The 21201-nt window shown below is 42.2% G+C and overlaps 1 protein-coding gene across 1 annotated transcript in view; it reads left to right on the top strand.

Annotated features, from left to right (window-relative positions):
• EFCAB2 (EF-hand calcium binding domain 2) overlaps positions 1–21201 on the top strand; it is a 54741-nt gene that overhangs the window by 1829 nt on the left and 31711 nt on the right. Inside the window, exons 2-3 of the mRNA XM_035900271.1 lie at positions 4–176; positions 17588–17688. Of these exons, the coding sequence (XP_035756164.1) occupies positions 4–176; positions 17588–17688 (274 nt within the window). The remainder of the gene's footprint in view (positions 1–3; positions 177–17587; positions 17689–21201) is intronic.

The raw sequence follows: 21201 nt of genomic DNA, 5'->3' as shown, positions 1-21201 counted from the left end.
CAGCTGAACCTGCGCCATGTTGGGCAGGCGGCAGCAGGAAGCGCGGCCGCACGCACCGCTGTTGTCCTCTCTCCGATACGCCGCTTCGGCGAAATAACCCGCTCGGGACTGGAAACCAGTCACCGTGTCACCCGAGGAGGCCTCCCTCCGTCCTTGCGGCGTGGATTTAAACCCGAGTAAGGTCCCAGCCCGGGCAAACGGCCTCCCCCCGCCCCGGCCCGGGCCCTGTTTTCAGGCCACAGCCTTGCAGGCCCGGCAGCTCCGTCCCTCCCCTCGCTCCCGACTCGGGCCTAGTCCGCACAGTTTATTGCATAAAGGGTTTGAAAACGAACACTGCTACTCAAAATAGTTACCCTGATACAACCTTGTTAACGCAGTTACGTAAGGACAAAAATAGAGCTATACACCCGTTTCTTCACTGGCTGCAGCAGTAAGAGGCATGCATGGACCTGATCTTTAACTAGACCAGGCCGGGGCTAACAAAGCCACGGGGCTAACAAAGGTTTTTCAAGTGCACTAACTCTCCACCAAACACGAAGCGCTATTCCGGGGCTCAGCACGGAGCCGATCGGCTAAGCAAAACTGCTCAGTTTTCCCCTCTGTGGTTTGTTGGTTGTTTTTTTTTCCCCCCCTTCTGCACAGCATTAATTTGGGGCTCTGCTCAGCCACCAAGTTGTACAGTGGTTTAATTTTTCCAATTTGGTCAAAAGTTATTAGAAAACCAACAGCAGAGAGGGTTTCACAAGAACAGAAAGGCAACACTGATCTGCAAGTCTGCTTGCTTAGGGAGCCTGGATAAAAAAAGCTAATCTTCACTTGCACGGGGGGAAAAAAAAAAAGCACAAGTCAAAACAACTAGATGATCAGTATGAAGTCCTACTGCAGGGAAGGTGTGTTCGGCATGAAGTTGGTACAGGTCACATGTCCTTCTGAACCAGAACAAATTAACGTTTACCTGCACCGAGAAGGGAGGAGATGAGGCAGTCATGCTGCTTCCACTGCACAAGGAGGGGGCTCTTTTAACCACATACACGCACACACACACTGCTCTGTCCTCAGTCAGGCTGGATCCATTTGGAGGAAACATGACTCAGTCAGCAAGGTTAGCTCAACCCATCACTGCACAACAGCTTGTTGGAACAGAGACAGGGAGAGCTCCCTCATGCAATTCGTACAGATGAGAAAAAGGTTGCCAGAAACTTTCCCTTACGATAAATCTAAGTTAGTAGATTTTATCTCCGTCTACTAGGTCAGAGTCATCTCAATAGGGGAAGAAAAGGATAGGAGTGCATCAGTGCTGGGGACAGGTCAGTGCGTGATCAAAGCTGCACAAATATAAAACATTACCTTTGTCCATTTCTTCATGAAAGAGCTATCTTAGCCAGTCTGCTGAGGTACTCTGATATATCCTGTTCTGCCAAGGTAGGAACAAAACAGGGTTCACCTAATATTGCAAGATTACTGACTGAAGCTTACAGATAACTCTGCATTAATTTAGATGTCACCTGCCTGTCCAACCTTCATGTTCTTTTTTTTTTTTTTCCAATTTTGAATGTAAAATTTTTAAAGAGAAGATACATCATTAAGTCTTCATATCTGAACCCCACACAGAGCTCTATGTTTAGGCCTTGATCTGGCTCAGGCCTCATCACATGCTGAGCCATGTTTCTGGAAGAGCTACATCAACCTAATCAACTGATGATCCCTCTCACCACTACAAACTTCACAGATCGACAGATTCTTTTAGGCCAGTTTTGGATCCCTAACCCTTACCTTAAAATTAGCACATCTGCACACATTCACAGCACCTCTGTGTTAGAAATGCCCTCATTCAGAATCACCCTAGAGCTGCAGTCCTCTGTAATCCCATTCCTAAACAATGTCATGCCTGCCTACTTCAGTAACACGCTCATACTGCTTTATACTCCTGTTACCATGGAGAAACAAAACAGCTAACAGCTTTGAGGCACATCAAGAGATTACTTACTTACCCTAAAGCATTCAAGCCTGTGTATAAAGGCACAAGTACATAAAGTAAGAATAATTTTTTTCCACCCTGAAAATTTAACACAACCAACCTGAGATTTTTTTTTAAGTTGCTAAGGCTAGCTCTTTATTAAACCACTCAGAAGACTAAACCTTTTTTTTTATTATTTTTAAAAGGAGATTAATTCATACCATAGTAGTAAGGGTACTATCTAAGCACTCAATTACACCACCAAACAAATATTTGCAAGTGTAATAGGACTGTGCTTTCAAACTACCATATGCTGTTACCCATTATTGTAAAAGCAAGAAATCCCAGTTATTTTCAGATGTCAGGTGATTTAATTGTGGTAAGAACAGCATTTCTTATAAAGCTAGGTACATAAAGTACACACATAACTGATATAGACATGTAAGCTTAATGACAGCCTCAGTGTAAAAAAAAATAAATTCCTTTTTTTGCTATTTAAGTTAAATACATATTTCTTACATGTTTGCCTCTGGGAAGAACTCTGAGATAGCTCTCCTGTCCTCTTTGAGCCCTATGTTTCAGGAGTTTACTCTTCGCTATTCATATTTTGAAGGGGAAAAATAAGTTAAGGGGATATGCTCTCCTCATTGCTGTACCCTCTCTTAATTCAGGTAGTAGATCCTTCAACTCAGCTCTTCCTAGAACATGCAGATAGATACCAGCCATATCATAAAAACAAGCGTTTGGTAACGTGAACTTCTGAAACAAGAAAGTGCTAGAGGAAAGTACTTTAGCTTTAATTTGAAAAGCTGCTACTTGTATAATAATGATGGCCATTTGAAAAACAAAGCATCATTGCTGATAATCACAAGTACTCCTCTATTAAAATTGCCCTTTCTCTGGTCTCAAAATATATTAAAAAAAAAAAATTCTTCCTTTCCATTTAAATAGAGTGACATCGACCTGTACGTAACAGATGCAATTCAATGCACTTTATTTATCCATCATACAATGTTTTCCTCCTCACGGTGTTACTTTCTAACTCAAGAGAACGTCTCCCCTCTCAAAAGTAATTTGGGGTCCTGCCTCTGGGACTTGACCCTTCAACAGATCAGTGAGGTTTCCCTCACTTTTGTTTGTGCTCCTTTAAACTGAAATTAGCTGCTCTCTTCGTCACCCCTAACATTCTTTTCATTATTCACCCTTAGTCTTTCCAAATGCCTCTCCTCCTCCTGTTTGCCAAGAGCAGTGACAAAGGGGTGACAAGAAGAGGAGCAGGCCTTCAGGAGGGGACTGGGTAGCCTCAGGGGTCCCATCCCACCCGGGCTTTGAACCTTTCTGTACACCTTCAGCCTTGCAGGAGAACCCCAGCACTTATCTTTTCCTAGTTCTGCTCTCTTACAGCCTTGCCTGTCCTGTTTGGCTGTTCTTCTCACACTTTACCCTATGTCTGACCATTGCAATATGCTCCTGGTCTCTTCTGTACGTCCTTAACCCTTCTACACTCAATTAATATTGCCTTTGGAGTTCCACATTCAACACACCATTACTTCAAAAGAGAATATCATTCTTGAAATACGCTGCTGCCTTTTATGATAGCAGGGAGCATGTGGAACAAGTCTCCTTCTTTCTCCCTTTTCATCTCTCCTCATGAAAACCTCATTAATCATTATTACAGCCAGTCAGAAATTTTCAGACATTTCTGAAGTGCTAATTTGTCACAAGTGAGGTTGCATGACAAAGGGTCAGTTCTGACGATTTCTTAGCCCAAAGAACCCTCTATCCATACATCTCTATAGATAGGTTCTATCTGCAGAGACTCTGCCAGGAGGTCAGGAGTTTGTTTTGGAGAAATACCGCTACACTTAGCTGGGCTCCTCTCTCCCTGACATTCACTACTGCTCACTATCAGAGTCAGGATGCTGAACTAGATTGACCTTGCCTTGTACCATCTCTCTCTCTCTCTCCATGATATTTTAATATCAAATGAAGTCCAATTAATCTCAGAAATGAGGAGGTCATTTTCCATAATAAGGCCTATTATTTGCACAGGAACTAGATCAGTTAGGTCCTAAGGATGATTTCAGACCTAAGGATGGTTAGTGCCTGATTACAAGTAGAGCTAACAGCATTCAAGGGACTGACATTCAGCTTTCTGGCACCGGTTTGGGTAGCCAGTTCCTCCTCAGTAGCGCCTTTCTCTTATTACACTTCTGCAAACCATTTCCCTTTCTGCCATGGTATCCTTTGGGCCTCCAGGTGGGTTATGAGTCAAGGGTCAGTACACAAGACCTTTTTAAGATCCCAGTGCCACTTTGCTTTCCCTGTGCTGGATGAAGATGAAATACTTCAGCAATCGGCGGATGGAAGGGCTGCAAAGCTACGCTGGGACATCACAAATCAGCCACAACCCATGTTTGTCATCTTTAAAGGGCAAGCGCCCACTGACCTTGTAGAGACAAGAATCCCCCTTTCCCCATTTTCAAGAAGCAGCTTTTCTTGCTTAAAAAAGCCAGAAAACAAAACTATGAGTTTCTGAGAAACAATGTCTCATTTCAGAGCATTCAGAGACTCACACAACTTCTAAGCCTGCCCTTGGAAAAAAGGCTGCATCCTCCAAAATTAAAACCAGGATTCATTTTGGCTTTATTCAGAACCTTTCAGAAGTTTACTGACCACACTCTTATCATGAACTAATTTATAAGAAGATATTCAGTTCAGGAAATCAGACACCTACAGTTTCATGAGATTTTTCTTATAACCTGCCACATACACACATTTACTAGAGTGGGCTGTGAACTCCAAGAAATTAGATAGGCTAAACCCCTCTGAAGAGCAGTCAGTCTGCATTGTGAATCAACTTCCACAAAATATCATTTTCCTGCAAGAAGACAGTGGGAAACAACCATATCAAGAGAGTATCAATCACTCTAAGGGACTATTAGGACAATCATAAGTAGATTTTGAAGTTGAGTGTCAGCTCCAGTGTACCTTCCTGCTAATATACCAGAAGGAACATACGGTCAATATATGTAGCTAAACCCAATTGATCTCGGAAGACAGATGCAAGAAGTGTGTGTGGCAGGACAATTCACAACCAGCAGCCAACAAAACAGCTGTCACATAATGCAACTTTTCTGTTCAATCTGACTTTAAAAAAGAAAAACAACCCTGAAACCCAAACAAAAAACCCCCAAGAAACCCAAACACCACCCTCACACCCCACCCCCGAGACACTTAATGTCCAGATGACCACCTTCTTGGGTTGTCCTTCCCTCCTGTTCTGATGTACTGCAGCCTCTACAGCACACACAGTACATTTCTACAATCCTTTTCCTCTTTAAGCCTCTTCAATAGATCTTCCTCCTTCCCCCCCTTGCAGTGTTTTGGTCAAAAAAGGGAAGCAGCCACACACCTTTTATGGCACCAGAGCGCTGCCAGCTCTTACACCATCTCCTCTTGTCCCCTCTCCCCAGTTCACAAAGAATGGCTTCTACAGATTGGGTCAGCCTTGCTAAACAAAATCACATAAACCCCCTAAAACTTAAAAGAATATTGTATGCTAACAAAAGGTACTCCCGGTCCAACTGCATACCTGAAATCCGCAAGGGGCAAAGCTAGGTAAACAAAGTATTTTTGAATATTCATTAACCCATGTTAGTGTGCTTTCAAGTCGGCCATTTTTGTAATGAGGGCATGCCACACAGCTTAAGCCCAGAGCGTTCACAAATGTACATATCCCAGCAATATGATGCTTATTTTTTTCCTTCCTGAAGCTGTTGGTTTATTTGTTTTTAAGTTCTACCTTCTCAGGAGAAGTACGTGAGGACAGAGGCTGCACCTCAGACTTCTCCCCAGCACTACTTCCTACACAGGAAACATTAAAAAGAAAGAATGAAAAAAAAATTGCTGGATGCCAGGTCGCTTTGCCTGTCTAGGCACTGCTCTGGCAGACCTACAGGGCTGTTGCTACGGAATCACAGAATCTTGAGGTCTGATAAGGTAGCTCCAAGGGACACCAAAGCACCAGAAAGCAACTGGGAAAGTGCAAAACTGCCTTTCCCCCACAGTCTTGGTCTTTGATCTCTTCACTTTTACCTTTGGAAGCAGCATCCCAAAGTCCAGCTACTTTTCTGTTAGGCCCCAGAACGTCAGCACAGAAGAGAAGAGGAAAAACCCCTCAGCACCGTTGGCGGGAGAAGGAAATGGAGCCTTTTCCTTTCTGCCCTCTCACCTCCCATCACACATGCATGGGCACCAAAAGCTACACAAAACCTAACTATGCACTAGCAAACAAAAGCACAAGCCTTAGTGACAACTTTAAGAATGTACACCATAAATCAAGAAATATAGAAACGCAGGATAAAGAAATGAGGTCAGAGGTTTGTTTAGTGGGTTTTTTTAGTTTTTTTTTTCTTTCTTTCTTTAGGAAGCAACATTTTATCCAATTAAATTTACCTCACTGTGGAATGCTCCCTGGAAAGCAAGCCATTTTGTCATAGACTGCTCTTTAACCCACTCTGCTGGAGCAAACCTGCTCAGCCTTTCTTGATTTTCAGGGTGAGGAAAACCAACATCATTTTCACATGACAGACTTAGCAGCAACAGAAACTCTTCTGGCAACACAGTAAAGTAACCACCAGCAAATGGCTACAGGAAAGTTCCTAGGAAAGCATCCCAAAACTCAGTAAGCCCCCTGCTAACTCTCTGAGAACAATTACTTGACAATAAGCATCAGAAGAAAAGTGCTGTCACTTAACCTTGCTGTTCCACATCCATAGTCTAAGGATACTGCCAGGAGCGCACTGGTGCCAGAAGGCAGGCAGCCCTTCCAGCAGGTATTATAAACCACAGCCAGGTATCCCAGCAGGTCACGCTGCTTTAAAGGAACAGTGCCAGCAAAAACCGGGGGAGGAGGAGGGTCAAAAGTTGTTTAGGGGCCTTCTGCTGTAAGGTAGCTAACCCAAGAGTTAACAAGATCTTAAACTACGCAGCTAAAGTTTTCTGATAGTGAACGCAAAGCAAACCATCATTTTAAAAAGCACCAGGCCAACATGTTTTGCACAGCACCCTCAATTATCAGTATTTGCAACCCAAGGCGCTCTACCCTATGGCTTTTCCTATGTCCCAGGACCCCTGTGACTCTGCTGAGTTCATTACAGGGTCAGGGCCTAAATGAGATTCTGGATTTTACAAGTTCTTTTTCATATGAAAGGAAACAGGACTGCCTGGCAGTTCCTCTATGAGATGAGGCATCTGCACTTGTTTCTCCTGCTCCCTCCCGCTCCACTTACCAGCAAAGTAAGAGATCCTCAACAGCAAAAATTAAAGCAAGTAAGAAGCAAGGTGAGCACAGCACACCAGTCATAACAAGGAACTGCTTTAATAATCCTATTATCACATACAGGACAGTGTTTCTGAAATAAAATAAAAAGTGGTTGCTAAGTGACAATAGTGTGCTTGTCTGTCATTTAAAAATTCAAGAACTTAAATCCAAAAGTATTGTTAAAAAGGAGTGAAAAAAGACACGTGCACTCCAAACACAGCTCTTGCCCTTAAAACAGAGAAGAATCGGAATGTCTACAGTATCTAGAAAGTTGGGGGTTTTTTTCTTGCCAGTATATTCCACATGGGTAAGGCTCAGATATTTGCATTATGGACGGCACTGTGAAATTCTAATATACTGACACACAAAACACAATTAAAAGTAAAAAAAAACCAAAACACTTGAAAAAGAAGCAATTATGTGAGAAAATAATGTTATAACTGATCAGCTTTAAAGGAAATGAATGCAGAGCATTCCGATGGCAAATCTTTAAATGAATGCTTAAAACCAACTTTTTTCCTTTATCCTCTATTTCTTCTCTGAAGCTGGACTCATCACATAAGCCAACAGTTTTTTTTAACTCCCTCTAGCAATCCCTGTCCAAGTTCTTAGGCTTGACAATACGAGAGTTTGTACCTAATGCCACGCTTTAGCAACCTGCAATAAATCAGAAGCAAGCTTTAGGTTCACTGTTTATTTGAAGCACCCTTATTATGAGGAAATATTTCTGGTAATATTTCCTTTTGTTCCTTTGTACTTCTCCCTTACTGGTTTATATCTTTCCCTATATCCTCTCCCCCAGTTGTTTGTATTTCAAATGCTTTCATACTCTTGAAATACTTCACCATAATGATGCAGAGCTTCATGTTGCTGGAACATTGAAATGTCTGGCTTGAACCTGACTCGCCCTGGCAGTGGATCGCAGCGTGCAGCAGCCCACATGAAACGAGTTGAAGATCTCCGTCTGCTTCCAAGTGAACAAGGACTGCTTTGGAGAACGCTACCCCGGATAACCCCCAAACTGACAGCCAGGGAGGGAAGCGAATAGACATGGGTGCTGAGTCACTTTTCACTTTCAGTGCTGTGAACAGGTAACAAATCCATAGAAGCCAATTTGGATACTCAGCAGGGAAACTTGTATAAGGGTGAAAATACTTCTCCTCCTCCTCTCATGCCTTCCTCCTTGCCATGCAAACAGTTAACTGCTGTGGTGGGGACCACATGAGCAACTTGCACTTGTGGAGCCAGGGACAGAGAGAGCACTTCCCTTTGCAAGACAGCTAATTGAAACCCTTCAGGAGACATCACTGGTGTGTGCTCATCACCTGCAGCTGGCAGCGTGTTGGGCCCAATCTGCTGGAGAGCAAGCACCTGCAGGCCAGAGATACCTCTGAGCCAGGGGTGGAAGAAGTCTGCAGCCTGATGCAAGAAAGGGAAGAATTTGGTTGGGATGAGTGCTCCGGCCTTACAGGCTGTGGCTTGCAGGCAGAGGGCAGGAAAAAAAAGCATCGAAGTGCAAATGATGGAGCAGCCCACCCTGTGCAGGCTGAAGCAGAAGGGCTGGTGGAGCAGCGAGGAGCCTGCCTGCCTGAACGAGGGTGGGCTGTCAGCAGCCTCATGCTGGGATGCTACAGGGTGCTTTCTTGGGCAATATCCAGAATGGGTTTGAATAAAGCGAAGTTTAAAAAAACATTGAATAAATACCAGTGGTAAACACTGTGATCTTCCAGAGTATGTTCTGGATTTTAAGCAGTTTTGTTGAAATGTGAACCTTACTTTACTTCTTTGGTCAAGTTTATTAAACTAATTCATTACTGCTTCTCCTGGAATCGCTTCTGAGATTCTGTTAAGTCTAGAGAATAAAAAAAATGAGAAAACTCCTTAGAATTAAGAAAAGGAATCTTATGAAACACAGTATTTTAATTAGCAATAAAGTTGCTTGTTGCAGGGCACCAAGATCTCTTAAAATCCTAACAGGCTATATTTTAAAATAAAAGCATTTAAAAGTGGGTAACAGTATGTTAATTTTCCCCTTTTTCCCCTTTAGGTATATTTGGAGCTACATTTGTAAGAATAAAGGAGAAGTGTTTTCTTTCAGCACTTTTAACAGTCTGATGTTTTATCTGAATTGGAAATTGCATTTGATTTCTGTCTTCTTTTTTTTCCCAGTCTTTACTGTGGCTGCATCTGCTGAAACTGGGGGTGTAAGAGAGGGAGAAGTGTGATTTACACTGGTGGAGCTTACTGCTGAACTCACTGGTGTTACGTGCGTGAGGTAAAGCTAAGCATACATATATATGCCTCATGATTGGGATTAAGTATGAGTATGTGCCTCAAGACTGGGATTTTTCCATTAGCCATTTAGATCTGCTGATATTTTGGATCACTAGATCCTCCTCTCTTTCAGTTTTTTTCAAAACTTAAAAGATCCTTTATATATCATTCTGACAAACACAACTTTTCTATCTGATTATCTATATCCATTTTTTTCTTTCATCCTTTTGTTTTCCAATGCTTCTGTTTCAAGCATTTGACTGTTTTCTCACTTCTGCTCTTGATTTTTGTTCCCTTTTGAAATCCTCTCATTTACGTTTCATTCTAATTCTTCTAACACCAATACCTCACAGATCTTTTATCTTCCCAGTGCATATTATCTTTCTCAGTAGATAACACATATGCTCTCTCCAGCTTCCAGATATTAGCACTTTTATTCTTGATTTCCAAGTGACAATATAAGTGATTAATTCCATGCGACTGTTTGTGATCACAAAGTTGACAAAAAAGAGCTGTTACAAGCTAGGTTTGTCTGTGAAACCTTATGCTTAATATAAAATAAATTCTTATCTGCTGCAATCCACCAGGCTATTGAAGGATGTTGGGAGGATGGCCAAAAGAATTTGGTGATGGCCCTCGTAAAAGCAGAAGACATTTTCCCAGCACCAGCCATTGGGCTGCTGCAAATGGCACTGGCTCCTTCATAACCAACGACACCTTACACAGATCCAAATGCCAGGCCTGGAGCTTTGAGTGATCTGTGAATTTATGGAGCTTTTTTTCCCCCCTCTCCTATGTAACTGATACTACTGAAGATTGTCCCTACTGAGAAAAAGAGATGGGTATTTACTTCTTTCAAAGTCTCAAATCAGGTATTCTCCTCTGTGTTTCTCATGTCTCAAATCTATAGGGAAGCCAATAGCTCTAGGCTGATAACTTTATGCATTCATATTTTGTGGCAATGAATATAGGCTGGAAAGTGATAAAACCAGAGCTCTAAAAATCAGCTTCTTCCTTCTACTATTGAATCAAAGTAATCCCACAAAGACAGAAAACCTCTTTTAGTCCTTTCTGGGAATGTGTCATATTTACTGAGGAGGTCTTCAGTCACTCTGGAAACTGGACTTCTGAAAATATGCTGAAAATTTTGGCTGCTGGAGTTGTTTAGCAGAACAAGAGATTCTCAGACTTCTGAAATTTTAGATCAGAAGAATCATGTGTATCTCCATGGCTACCAGATCAGTTTGAGCATCCTGGCAGATTTCTGGTAGCCATTTTGGAAGGTTTCATAGACAAACTGCTTAGTGGAAAGACTACTGTAGCCATGCAGGCTTGCTGGTGAGACCAAGGCTGTATATTTTTGACCCTCAGTCAAAAGGGAGGACATGTTACAGCACCACCTTGCTATCTGACCTTTTTAAACCTGCTGGTCTCAGGGCTACAGATCAACAAAGTGGCCAATTTTAGCATCTTGGGATCTGGTGATCATGAGCCTGTCTACATCTCTGTGAGATCTTGACTTCTGGTGTGCAAATATTTCACTATTGGAAGGGGAGAAGTGGTGGTGCCACTGAAGGGAAGGCTTCAAGGACGTATCTGTTTCCAGGAACATCTTTGGATGTTTACAGAGGCACACAGGGCACAAAAGGAAAACCTTTTCAGAAGACTCAGCACTGGGGTATGCCGTCTGCCCTAGGTCCCATGTTCTTCCAACATGCCCCCCTTCTTGCTGTATGCTCTACATTTTCTTATTTCTACAAATTAACCTCACCTTCACCTCTTTAACACTAAATTTTAGTTCTCTCTTCAATCACGTATCTTCAACACATCTTGGATGCTCCACACTACACCTAAGAGACAAACTACTTGCAAAGGGGATGGGGAGAGAGGTGCAAATACTATCTTTAAGGTATCCTAAAATATATAACACTAACACTCAGCCCACATGCAACAGATATATAATACAGTATTGCTTTTCAGGTAAGGCATTCTGAGCTTTTGGAGGTTTGTTCCTAATCCTATAAATAACTACAAACGGAAAATCACTTACAGGTGTTAGTATTTGAAAAATGGGGGTTAAAAGACTTATCCAGGGTCACAGCTGAGGTCTTATAACAGAGAAACAACACTTAATAATTTCACTGTCAGATTCTTTCTAATTTAGCTACAGTAGTTTAAGATCTTACTCTCCCAGCAGCCTCACTGCTTGAGAAGTGACAAAATGGGATGTGTGATCACTGCCTGGGTCACAGCTTTGTTTATCATTTTAAAATATTAAATATGCTGTGCTGTGTTGAACAGCCAGGGTGAGGTGGAAGGAGACAGTACCAGGGCATCCACACCCATTGCTATCTGGTTCTTCTGTTGCAGAGGGGGAGGCTCCAGCTGGCAGTGTAAGGTAAGGTCACCAGGAGACAACAGTATTGCCTCAAACCAAGTCTTGGTCTTCAGGCTTGCAGAGCTTGTAGTTTAGTTAAAAATACCCTCCCTCTTAGACTCTGTGTTTGGTTGAGGTCATCTAAACTGACAGTAACTATAGCTTTCAAGGTGGCGATGATGTATACAGCAATGCCAATAAATACTGCTGTATCGTGAAAGTATATATAAAACAGATAAAAGATGCGTTCTGTTTTAATTACAGACTTCAGTAAGCAATTAGAAGAAAATAGCTATCTCACACTGTGAGTAACACCACTTTTAGGTTTATTTACATAGCTAACCAATTCCTGACGGTAAACCATGGTGCCAATGACATAGAGATAGGAAGAGGTTACCTATCTAGGGTTTACTGATCCTCAGTTTCAGATAGATTATTAAACTTGTATTTCCACTTTGTGAACTTCTGTAAGCAGCTTAAAACTTGTGCATATATTAGGTAGTCCTATTCACCATATTTCACTGTCTTCCATAATCTTAGCTGTAACTGTCTTAAGTGAGCAGGTTAATTGATCACAGCTTTCCTAATGCTGCAAATCTTTACATGTTGGAGTAATCTTACACACTGATCTGTGTGATTAGTGTGTCTGATCAGCCACTGTCTGATCAGCAACTGTGGCTTAAGCAGTTGTTGCTCCCTATGTTATGCTGTGCAAGTATTTATGTGGCTATTCAGCAAATGAGAACTCATCTCCTACAGAAATAACCCATTAATACTTTGTTGCCTATTTGTTTTTCCAGGGTTATTTTTCAGGTTGTTTGTAATTTCCCTGGTGTGGTTCATTGCACAGCTTCATAAGTGCTTACATGATGCAGCTCTGAATGTCCAACCCTAAGACAATTTAAATGGCTTTATCAGGATATTTAAGTGCCTCTTCCTGTTAAGTCTCCTTTATCTGCATCCATCTACAGTATCTATTAGAATCAGTTTAGCATGCTGCAGTTTTCCTCACTCCTTAGGGCTCTGCATGTGACAACTGCTTGTCCTTCTGTCCCACAAGGCTGATGTCCTTATCGTGTCTTCCTTTGCAAACACCTCTACCTTGCAGGTACCAACTAGCCATTTCACTCCAATAGTCCAAGTGATTTAACATAATAAAGGTAAATTTGTTTGAAAGTCATGGCCACTGTATTCTGTCTGCAACTTCTATTTCAGAGCTGAACAAGGGATCATAGGTCTTTTGACAGCTCTGTCAGCTAGTCTAATAAATGATGATGCTTCTCTTTTCAAGGTCTGCTTTTGCTTCCTCAGTGGGTCTCCATGTGAACAGAGCTGGTTCAGAATAGCAGACTTCTGAGTTGGGTGAAGGCAACCCAGCCCCTTCCACCCACTGATGGAGGATTGTGCTGAAAGCCTCAGGCTGGTGCTCGGTGGCAGGTCTGTGTTTCCTCAGCCCTGGTCAGTTGTTCTTGTGCTGTCCCTTCTGCTGTGCTAGCCCAGTGCACAACCTGGCAATAACAATAACAACAAAGAGTATTTTTTAGCTAAATCAGTTTCCTACTCAGATCCTTTCATGGCAGAGAAGATGCTACAAAAGCAGGTGGTGCCTCTTGCTTGCCCTCTGGGCACACTGCCACTGAAAACTCAACCCATCCAAAGTATTTGTTACCTCTCTCGGGCTTGACTTACTGTGTCTAAATGGCTCAGTAGACAAATGTTTCCTAATTCTAGATTTATGACATATCTAAATAGCTACACTGGCAAAATTTACAAGTGGAGGAGCAGTTTTGATGGCTTACTTTTCCTGTTCCCTAAAATGAAGAATACAGCAAAATGTCAACCTCTCTTGGTAAAATTGGCTGAACTTCAGCTTTTGACGGTGTAACAGTCTATTGTGGTATGAATATTTTACATCATAGCCAACATGCAAAGCCTCTGAGCACAGATTAGATTTTCATTAATACAGTTATCTGTTTTCTGGCCACAGTGCATCGAAGTCCCCTATCCCTTGTGAGAGAATCAAGCAGGAGCTCAATTACTTTCTTATTCTAAAGGTAGAGAAAATATTCCTTGGATGTGTCTTAATTCTGTTCCCTTTTCCCCATCTTATGCAACAAAGTATATTTTTATTTCAAAGTGACTTTCTATACAGGACAGTTTACAAAACATTTTCTGTGCAGTATCTCTAGTTAGATCAGAGTTAAGACTATTTAAGCATGGAAATTAATTTAATCTCTGCAAAGTTAAAGCTTATTTTTAAGTAATAAGAAAATGTCACAAACCTGGAAAAACAAGCTAGCCATGCAATTAGCCCTTTGAATAAAAAAAACCCCTGAGACGAAGGAGCATTGAGGTGATGCTTATGCTATAACACTAGTCTTAATGGTATGCCATTTATGTCAGTGGAGACGAGTAAATTGTGAATCAAAGTAAGATCTGTCCTACAGACTTTAACCTTATTCCCACTGGAATTCTGAAGTTACCATAAGCAGGTAGTGGGGTCAGGCTTGTAAAGTGAAATCCTGAACACATAAAGTTAATGCGTGTCCTGGTTTCAGCTGGGATAGAGTTAATTTCTTTCATAGTAGCTAGCATAATGCTGTGTTTTGGATTTAGTACTACAAGAATGTTGATAACACACTGATGTTTTTAGTTGTTGCCAAGTAGTGCTCAGACTACTCAAGGACTTTTTGAGCTTCTCCTGCTCAGCCAGGTGCGTAACAAGCTGGGAGTTCAGCACAGCTAGGACAGCTAACCCAAACTGACCAAAGGGCTATTCCATACCATATAACGTCAGGCTCAGGGGGGTGTTAGTTGGTCGGTTGGTTGCGGGGATCGCGGCTCGGGGACTGATCGTGGCTCGGGGAGTGATTGCTGCTCGGGACGGGCTGGGCATCGGTCGGCGGGTGGTGAGCAAGTGCATTGTGCATCATTCGTTTTGTATATTCTGTATATTCTGTTACCATTCTCATTATTACTGTTATTCTTTTTTTTTCTTATTAAACTGTCTTTATCTCAGCCCATGGCTCTAACCTTTTTTCTCCTTCTCGATTCTCTCCCCCACCCCACTGAGGGAGGGGGGAGTGAGCGAGCGGCTGCGTGGTGCTGAGTTGCCAGCCAGGTTAAACCATGACAATGGGACTTGTTAAGGGAATATGATTTTCTCCTTTACTGTCCTACTGTAGATTTAAAAGGGTAATGCTACATAAATTCTCCAAACATTATCTTCACAAGCAGAGGGTCTAGAATGTTTTTTTTTTAATAAATGAAAACTTGCATTCTGAAGAAAACAGAAAAATCTTAAGTGCTTAAATTGATGGGTTTTCTTATACCCAGGTCCATTTTGATTTTGATTATTACTAACCTAGTGAGTGCAGCATTACCTCCATGCTCAAATAATCTTGACAGATGATCTAAAATAATGTAGTTCTGCTATTCATACACTAGGAGGATTTTCTATGAGTATTAAAAAGTACTATATCATGCCTCATGTAAACTGAGTAAGTGCCATGTATGATCATTCAGATGTGTAGCCTTAGTTCCTCCTCTCATCCCAAAGCTAACTACTTCTGTGTCATGGCTGATGGCTTTGTAAAATATACTTTGGGCCAATTTACCCACGCTATGGCCTTTATACCCTTAAATTGCATGCTATCATATAGCTACCAATGAAATAAGAGCTTTTTTTAAAGTCTCAATTCACAATGTTGGTAACATAAACTTAGTTCACGTGTTCAGTATTCCCATTCAATTGTAATTGTCCAAATGTTAGTCTGAAACCTACGACTTTGTGTTTTCCTCATATTTCTCTATTTTTCACAGCTGCTGGATAACTACATTGTTAGAGGGCATCCCTTAAGCAATGATCAGAGTCTTTTGCTTTTTTAAGAACACCAAAGTGAGGCTTCTGGGTCATACCAAAGGTCTACCTCCTTCAGCATCCTTTTTCCTAGTGAGGCCTAAAGCAGGAGCTCAGCAGAGAACCAGGCAAATGGCTCTCTCTCAGCCTCCTACAAATGGTTTGTGATTCAAGGACTTCCTAAGCTAGGGATGTTAAAGAGTATTTCCATGTATTCAATACCACTCATGGGTTTTTCTTCTTTTCTTCCTTTTCTTTCTTTACATAAATTCAGTGATTTGATAGTATGTTCTTTGGTGATTTTTTTGGCATGGCATTGAAACATGTGCAAAGAACTTTTTCAAAAGAAACAAAGAAGGGAAGAATGGAGTTTGCATTCATGTTGCCAATGTCACTGCTTTTATTTCTTGCAAGAGCAGTTACACTAACGACATCTTGCTGCTCCAGAAGTCCCTCATTCCTGAATTTCAGGCTGCTGGCTGATACCTTCTAGGCTCCAGAGGAGCAGAGGTGTCTTGGATATGGAAACCAAGGTCTTCATTTGAGGAAGCAGGCTTTCTTTACCAGTACAGGGCCCGTGAACTTGGCTCGGTGTTCAGTGGCGAGCCCCCGCTGCCTGTGGAGCATGGGGAGAAGTACTCATGGCAACCCGTGTTGCTAGGCAGATGGATGATTGTGTTTTGTTCCTGCCACCGTGTTCTCAGGGATCCTGGCTTCATTTCTAGATATAATTAATGGTAATAAAGCCTGAAGGTTAAAACAGGTGGATCTCTAGGGCCATTTCTGTGCCTGGGTGGGATGGGGAGCAGCAACCTGGCACTTACATACACGAAGTGAGAGCTTTTCTCTGCTGCAGCTCTTTAGGCATAGTCCCAGAGGCTAAGCACTGCCAGTAGCTCCTTGACATTGAGAAGTACTGCTGAGGAAAAAAAATGCTTCCTTTTTCCTAGTAACTAATTTTTAATGCATGTTCAGCCACTTTATCTTAAATGCAGCTTTGCTGAGGCTGGACAGGAGCAGCTGAAGATCCATAGGCTCAGAGCTGTTTATGAGCAGCATGAGATGTTTGCCAGGACAGCTCCAATGCCCTCCTGCAGACCAAGAAGGACTTGAGATGCTGCTATTATAAGCGGCCTTCAAAACTGTTCTTTTTCCCTTCCTTCCCTTCTTCTGAGTTTTACTTACAGAATCAGCCACTGACTGAGCTTTCTCCCTCTAAAAGAACATCTCACCCTTCCTGCCTTCCTCCCTACTTCTCCCTCAGTTCTAATTGCACAGTCCAACTTCCTGGCTGTGCTCATTCAGATGCTTGTCAGACCCTTCTCCAAATTTCTTCACATGGCAGAAAACTATTCACTTTTTGATGGATTGTTTTTCTACTAGTTCAGTGACTCATACCTGCTCTCAATGAATGGCGGAGCCAGCACAAGGTAGGAGGATGTGCAGCCAGCAGTAGAGAAGGAAGGACAAGACTTGAAGAGTGAGCTGGATCCTGCCCTTTTAGCATCAGCAAACTTCCTATGTCTCGTGGAATCATACTCTCTGATTTTTTATTTAAGAGATCAGATTTTTGGCTTTTAGATTTATTACCTATATGAAAAACAAAGGAATTCCCTTACCCATTTATGCGCTTTTTGCTGTTCTGTGGGTCAGAGCAGGAAGACTTTTATTTTTCAAAGAAAACGCAAAATGATGACAGATAAGGTTAATATGAAAATACCAGCAGACTGGAAGAGGTCAATGGTAGAACCAATAACGGTGGGCATGCCTATTTGTCTCTACCTACTCTGTTAGGCTTCTCTTCATCTGGTCCAAGCACAGGATCAAAGTCTGCAGTAACGAAGAGAACGAGGCAGAAGAGAAGCTGTCTTCCCTCCCACACATCAAGGAACAAGGTAGCTGCTCTCAGTGTAATTTACTCAAAATCTGAAGGGAAAGATACAGCATCAGCAAGGAACGGATGGAGTCTTTTTCTCATTTTCATCTGGTTGCCGTGTGTCATTTGGGTGAACAGATAACTTTTCGATAATACTCAGCTTTGCAGAAGCTGTTTCTGAGTCACTTAAATCAGCTGCTGATCCCAGAGGAAGAGTGCAACAGAGATGTCAAATGCAGTTGGGTCATTCGTGTTATAATGGTGAAAAAGGGTGCTGCGACACGGAAACACCTCCCTAGTGGCAGGGCTGTACCCATTTAGCTACAGAGGAGTTATCAGGAGATAGAGAATCGTAGCTGTCAGAGAATCGTAGCTATTCACTTACTTTCCCTGTGAAGAGCAAATGAATATGCTGCTTTGTGCCTTCAGTTATATGGTCCCCAAGGAGCCACAGAGGGAGTCCCGTAGCGAAGGTCCTCAGCAAGTATTCAGAGCAAAGACGTGTCCAAACGCTGCAGCCCTGAAGCCACGGGGGGACACTCCTTTGTAGGATGTTACTATGCCTCCTTGAACTGCTTTACCTTTCACATGACTTCTCCCATTTTAGAGCTGTTTTTTATGGCTGAACAAAATTTCTGAACACATGCATGGGAAATACAGAAAATATGTGATAGGACCCTGATAGCTGAGAGGAATATATGTGACGAAATTAGGTGCAGAGGCAAGGGTACTTTATGTCTATTAGCCTTCAGTGGATTCAGGTTTTATATCAACAATGCTGGTTTCTTCCGTATTTTCGCTGAGATATTTTCTGACATTTTTTAAATGAAAAATTACAAGTTTAAAAGGGTATGTTCTCTTCAGAGGAGCTCTTTAAAGATCTTGCATGCAGCAGCTGATATTTCAAGCTGTTGAATTAGTAGTTCTGGGTTGCCTTTTGTACTTGTCTGTGCCAAAATGCGATTAGTTGTTTCAGCCCACTCACACCCTTGGTTTAAGATGTCTGTGCATTAAGTTAGAAGGGAAACAGTCATGTGGTTCAGGTCCAATATTTGATCTGCATTATAATTGTTAACATTTTTTTTCCTACATAGATTTTTCAAGATATATTGCCAGAAAATATTAAAGCAGAGAGTTCTCATTTTGAAGTGCTTTCTCATTCCATATTTTGTTCTGCTCCTGGAGACAGGCAAGACACCAAAGGCCTGCATGTCAGGAATTGGGGGGAAGAAGGGGAAACAGGTGCTGTCACTTGGCTGCAAGCCTCTGAAAGCAAAAGGAAACTCCAGGCTGGAGCAGACGATGCAAACGAAGCACTCTGATTTACAGGAATTGTCCTGAGTGGAATCTCAACAGCACGGGCAGGACAGTGCAGAATACTGTTTGCTGAAATTAGCATTAGCTGTAAGTCACAAAATATTCTGCAGCTAGGCTAAAGGAATCAAACTTAACAAGTACAAGCATCCAGGATTTGACCAATACCTCTCTCTCTCTCTCTCTCTCAGGACAATGTTCTCCCTGAGGAGCAGCAGATCATGAGGGCCAGGGTCAGCTGCTACAACAGGGTGTAGACATTGTGGCATACGCAACGTGTCATAGCTGTTGTGTGCTTCACAATTTCCCCTTTCTTGATCAGCTTTTACACGCTGCTGTTGTTACCATCCCTCTTGGAGGAAACAAAGGCAAGCGTGGGTCAAATAGGAGGGGTTGGCGAGGAAAGCCAGGCACAAGCCCTAGTGAAATTGCTGGGAAGACGCTAAAGGTAGTGGCCTGAGTGGAGTTACTGTCTCACCACATCACATTTGCAGTGACTCACTTCAATTCAAAGGCTACTGTAAAACCACAAGAATCTCAATAAATTCGCACAATAGGCAATATTTGTATCTATTTTAAAGCTGGATGTTGTTCACGTTTTGGGTATGGATTTGGCACGAAAACCTGAATGACTAGAGCAGGATTTTTTTAAGCTTTTATTAGGGAAATGTGGTAAACACTTTGAATTAGCGTAGCATTTGTAGAAGAGTTGTAAATGTCCTGTGATGAATCAGGTGAGCTGGAAAATGACATAATAAATCTAATGCTGGGCACAATATTCAAGAACATGAGATTCCACATTTGGGGTAGGGAAGGGAAGAGGTAAGAAAGCTCCGTCCTTGCCAGAACAACTTATTTTCTACTTCTTTTTAGTTTCAAACATGTGACTGATCCAGCACCACAGATCTACAACCAGGAAAGGTTTTCTGTGTGGAGGGGTTGAGTGAATAAGAAATGGGATGCTGGTAAGACTGCAAGACAAGGGCCTTTCCTTCTGCTACTGCTGTCCTGCTTTTCTCACCAAAACTTCTGTTATCAATTTGAGAGGAAACAAATCTGTCCTACTCCTGGAGTCAAACATGTAATTTGAAATCTTTAGTTACTTTAACAAACTGTTGAAGTCTGTAGATAGCCATACAGAGGGATCAGCTTTGTTAGAGAGCTTAATCAGCTGTTTTCCCAATAGAGTAGTGGTGTGTTCTCTTGGGTATCTATTATACCCTCTTTACTCCGAGCCATGTTCAATAAAAACGCAGAAATAAGTGGCTGAAAGGCAAGTGGCAAATGTTATCAATGTTATAAAAAATCAATTTTTTTAAAGCAAAGAAGCCTTATTTACCTTCAATGTATTTTTTTACATGTCAGGCTTCCATGAATACTGAGCACATCATAACTCTCTGTTTGAGAGGTGGAGACGAGCATGCGAGGAGTCATCATCCACATGGGCTTTGCAAAAATTTAAGATCTGACAAACAAGCACCTGCTGTGGTGAGGACAAGGTTTTAGTTCTAGGAATTTCATAAATATTTATTTTCTATGAATATACAGTTGCATCTTGCTGGAATATTAATATTTATATTTTCTCTACTTTCACAGTTGTTTTAGAGTCAGAAGAACCAGGGACTGCAAGCATGTCTGCTAAAACACACAGCTAAATTTAAACTGCAGAGTTTTATTTAATATCGCTAAGACAGAATATTTTAGCTGTTTCAGAGTGATGGTATTTAAAATAAAATGTTCTTTCACTTTCTAAAGCTCAGATACACGGAAATCTCTGCAATTGCTGGGGAAACTCTATTTTGAAGAGAAATGGAATACTGTGAAGTGCAGGTTTTAACGGGCGCACTCAGAGCCTGGCTGCTGGGATGGTGGTGGGCAGTGCTGTGCAGCACCGGCCCCACCTTGCAGGCCAGATGTGGGTGTTGGTCATGTTTTTTCTCTCTTTAGCACAAGTGAGAACAAAATCCTAAATCCCTGTGTGGGGTGGCACGGGGCCCCGGGGCGCAGGCCAGGGCTGAGCCTCTGCACTGAGATCCAAATTTTGGACTTGCCCGATGTTTTGGGGCGACTGTGGCCGGGGCTCCTTGCCCAGTGCAGTACTCCAGGCCGAAACGCAGAGCCTCCACCAAAGTACTTCCATCGCCTTTCACTCGCTTTGTATGTTAGCAGGCCGCGGAGGCCGCAAGTGAGGAGCCTTCCAGGGCGGAGGGAAGGTGGC

This window comes from Egretta garzetta, unplaced genomic scaffold (assembly GCF_000687185.1).
Source record: "Egretta garzetta isolate BGI_Z169 unplaced genomic scaffold, ASM68718v1 scaffold248, whole genome shotgun sequence".
NCBI classification, from domain to species: Eukaryota; Metazoa; Chordata; class Aves; order Pelecaniformes; family Ardeidae; genus Egretta; species Egretta garzetta.
Note: the sequence above shows the minus strand (reverse complement) of the source record. Positions and strands in the feature narration are given on the sequence as shown.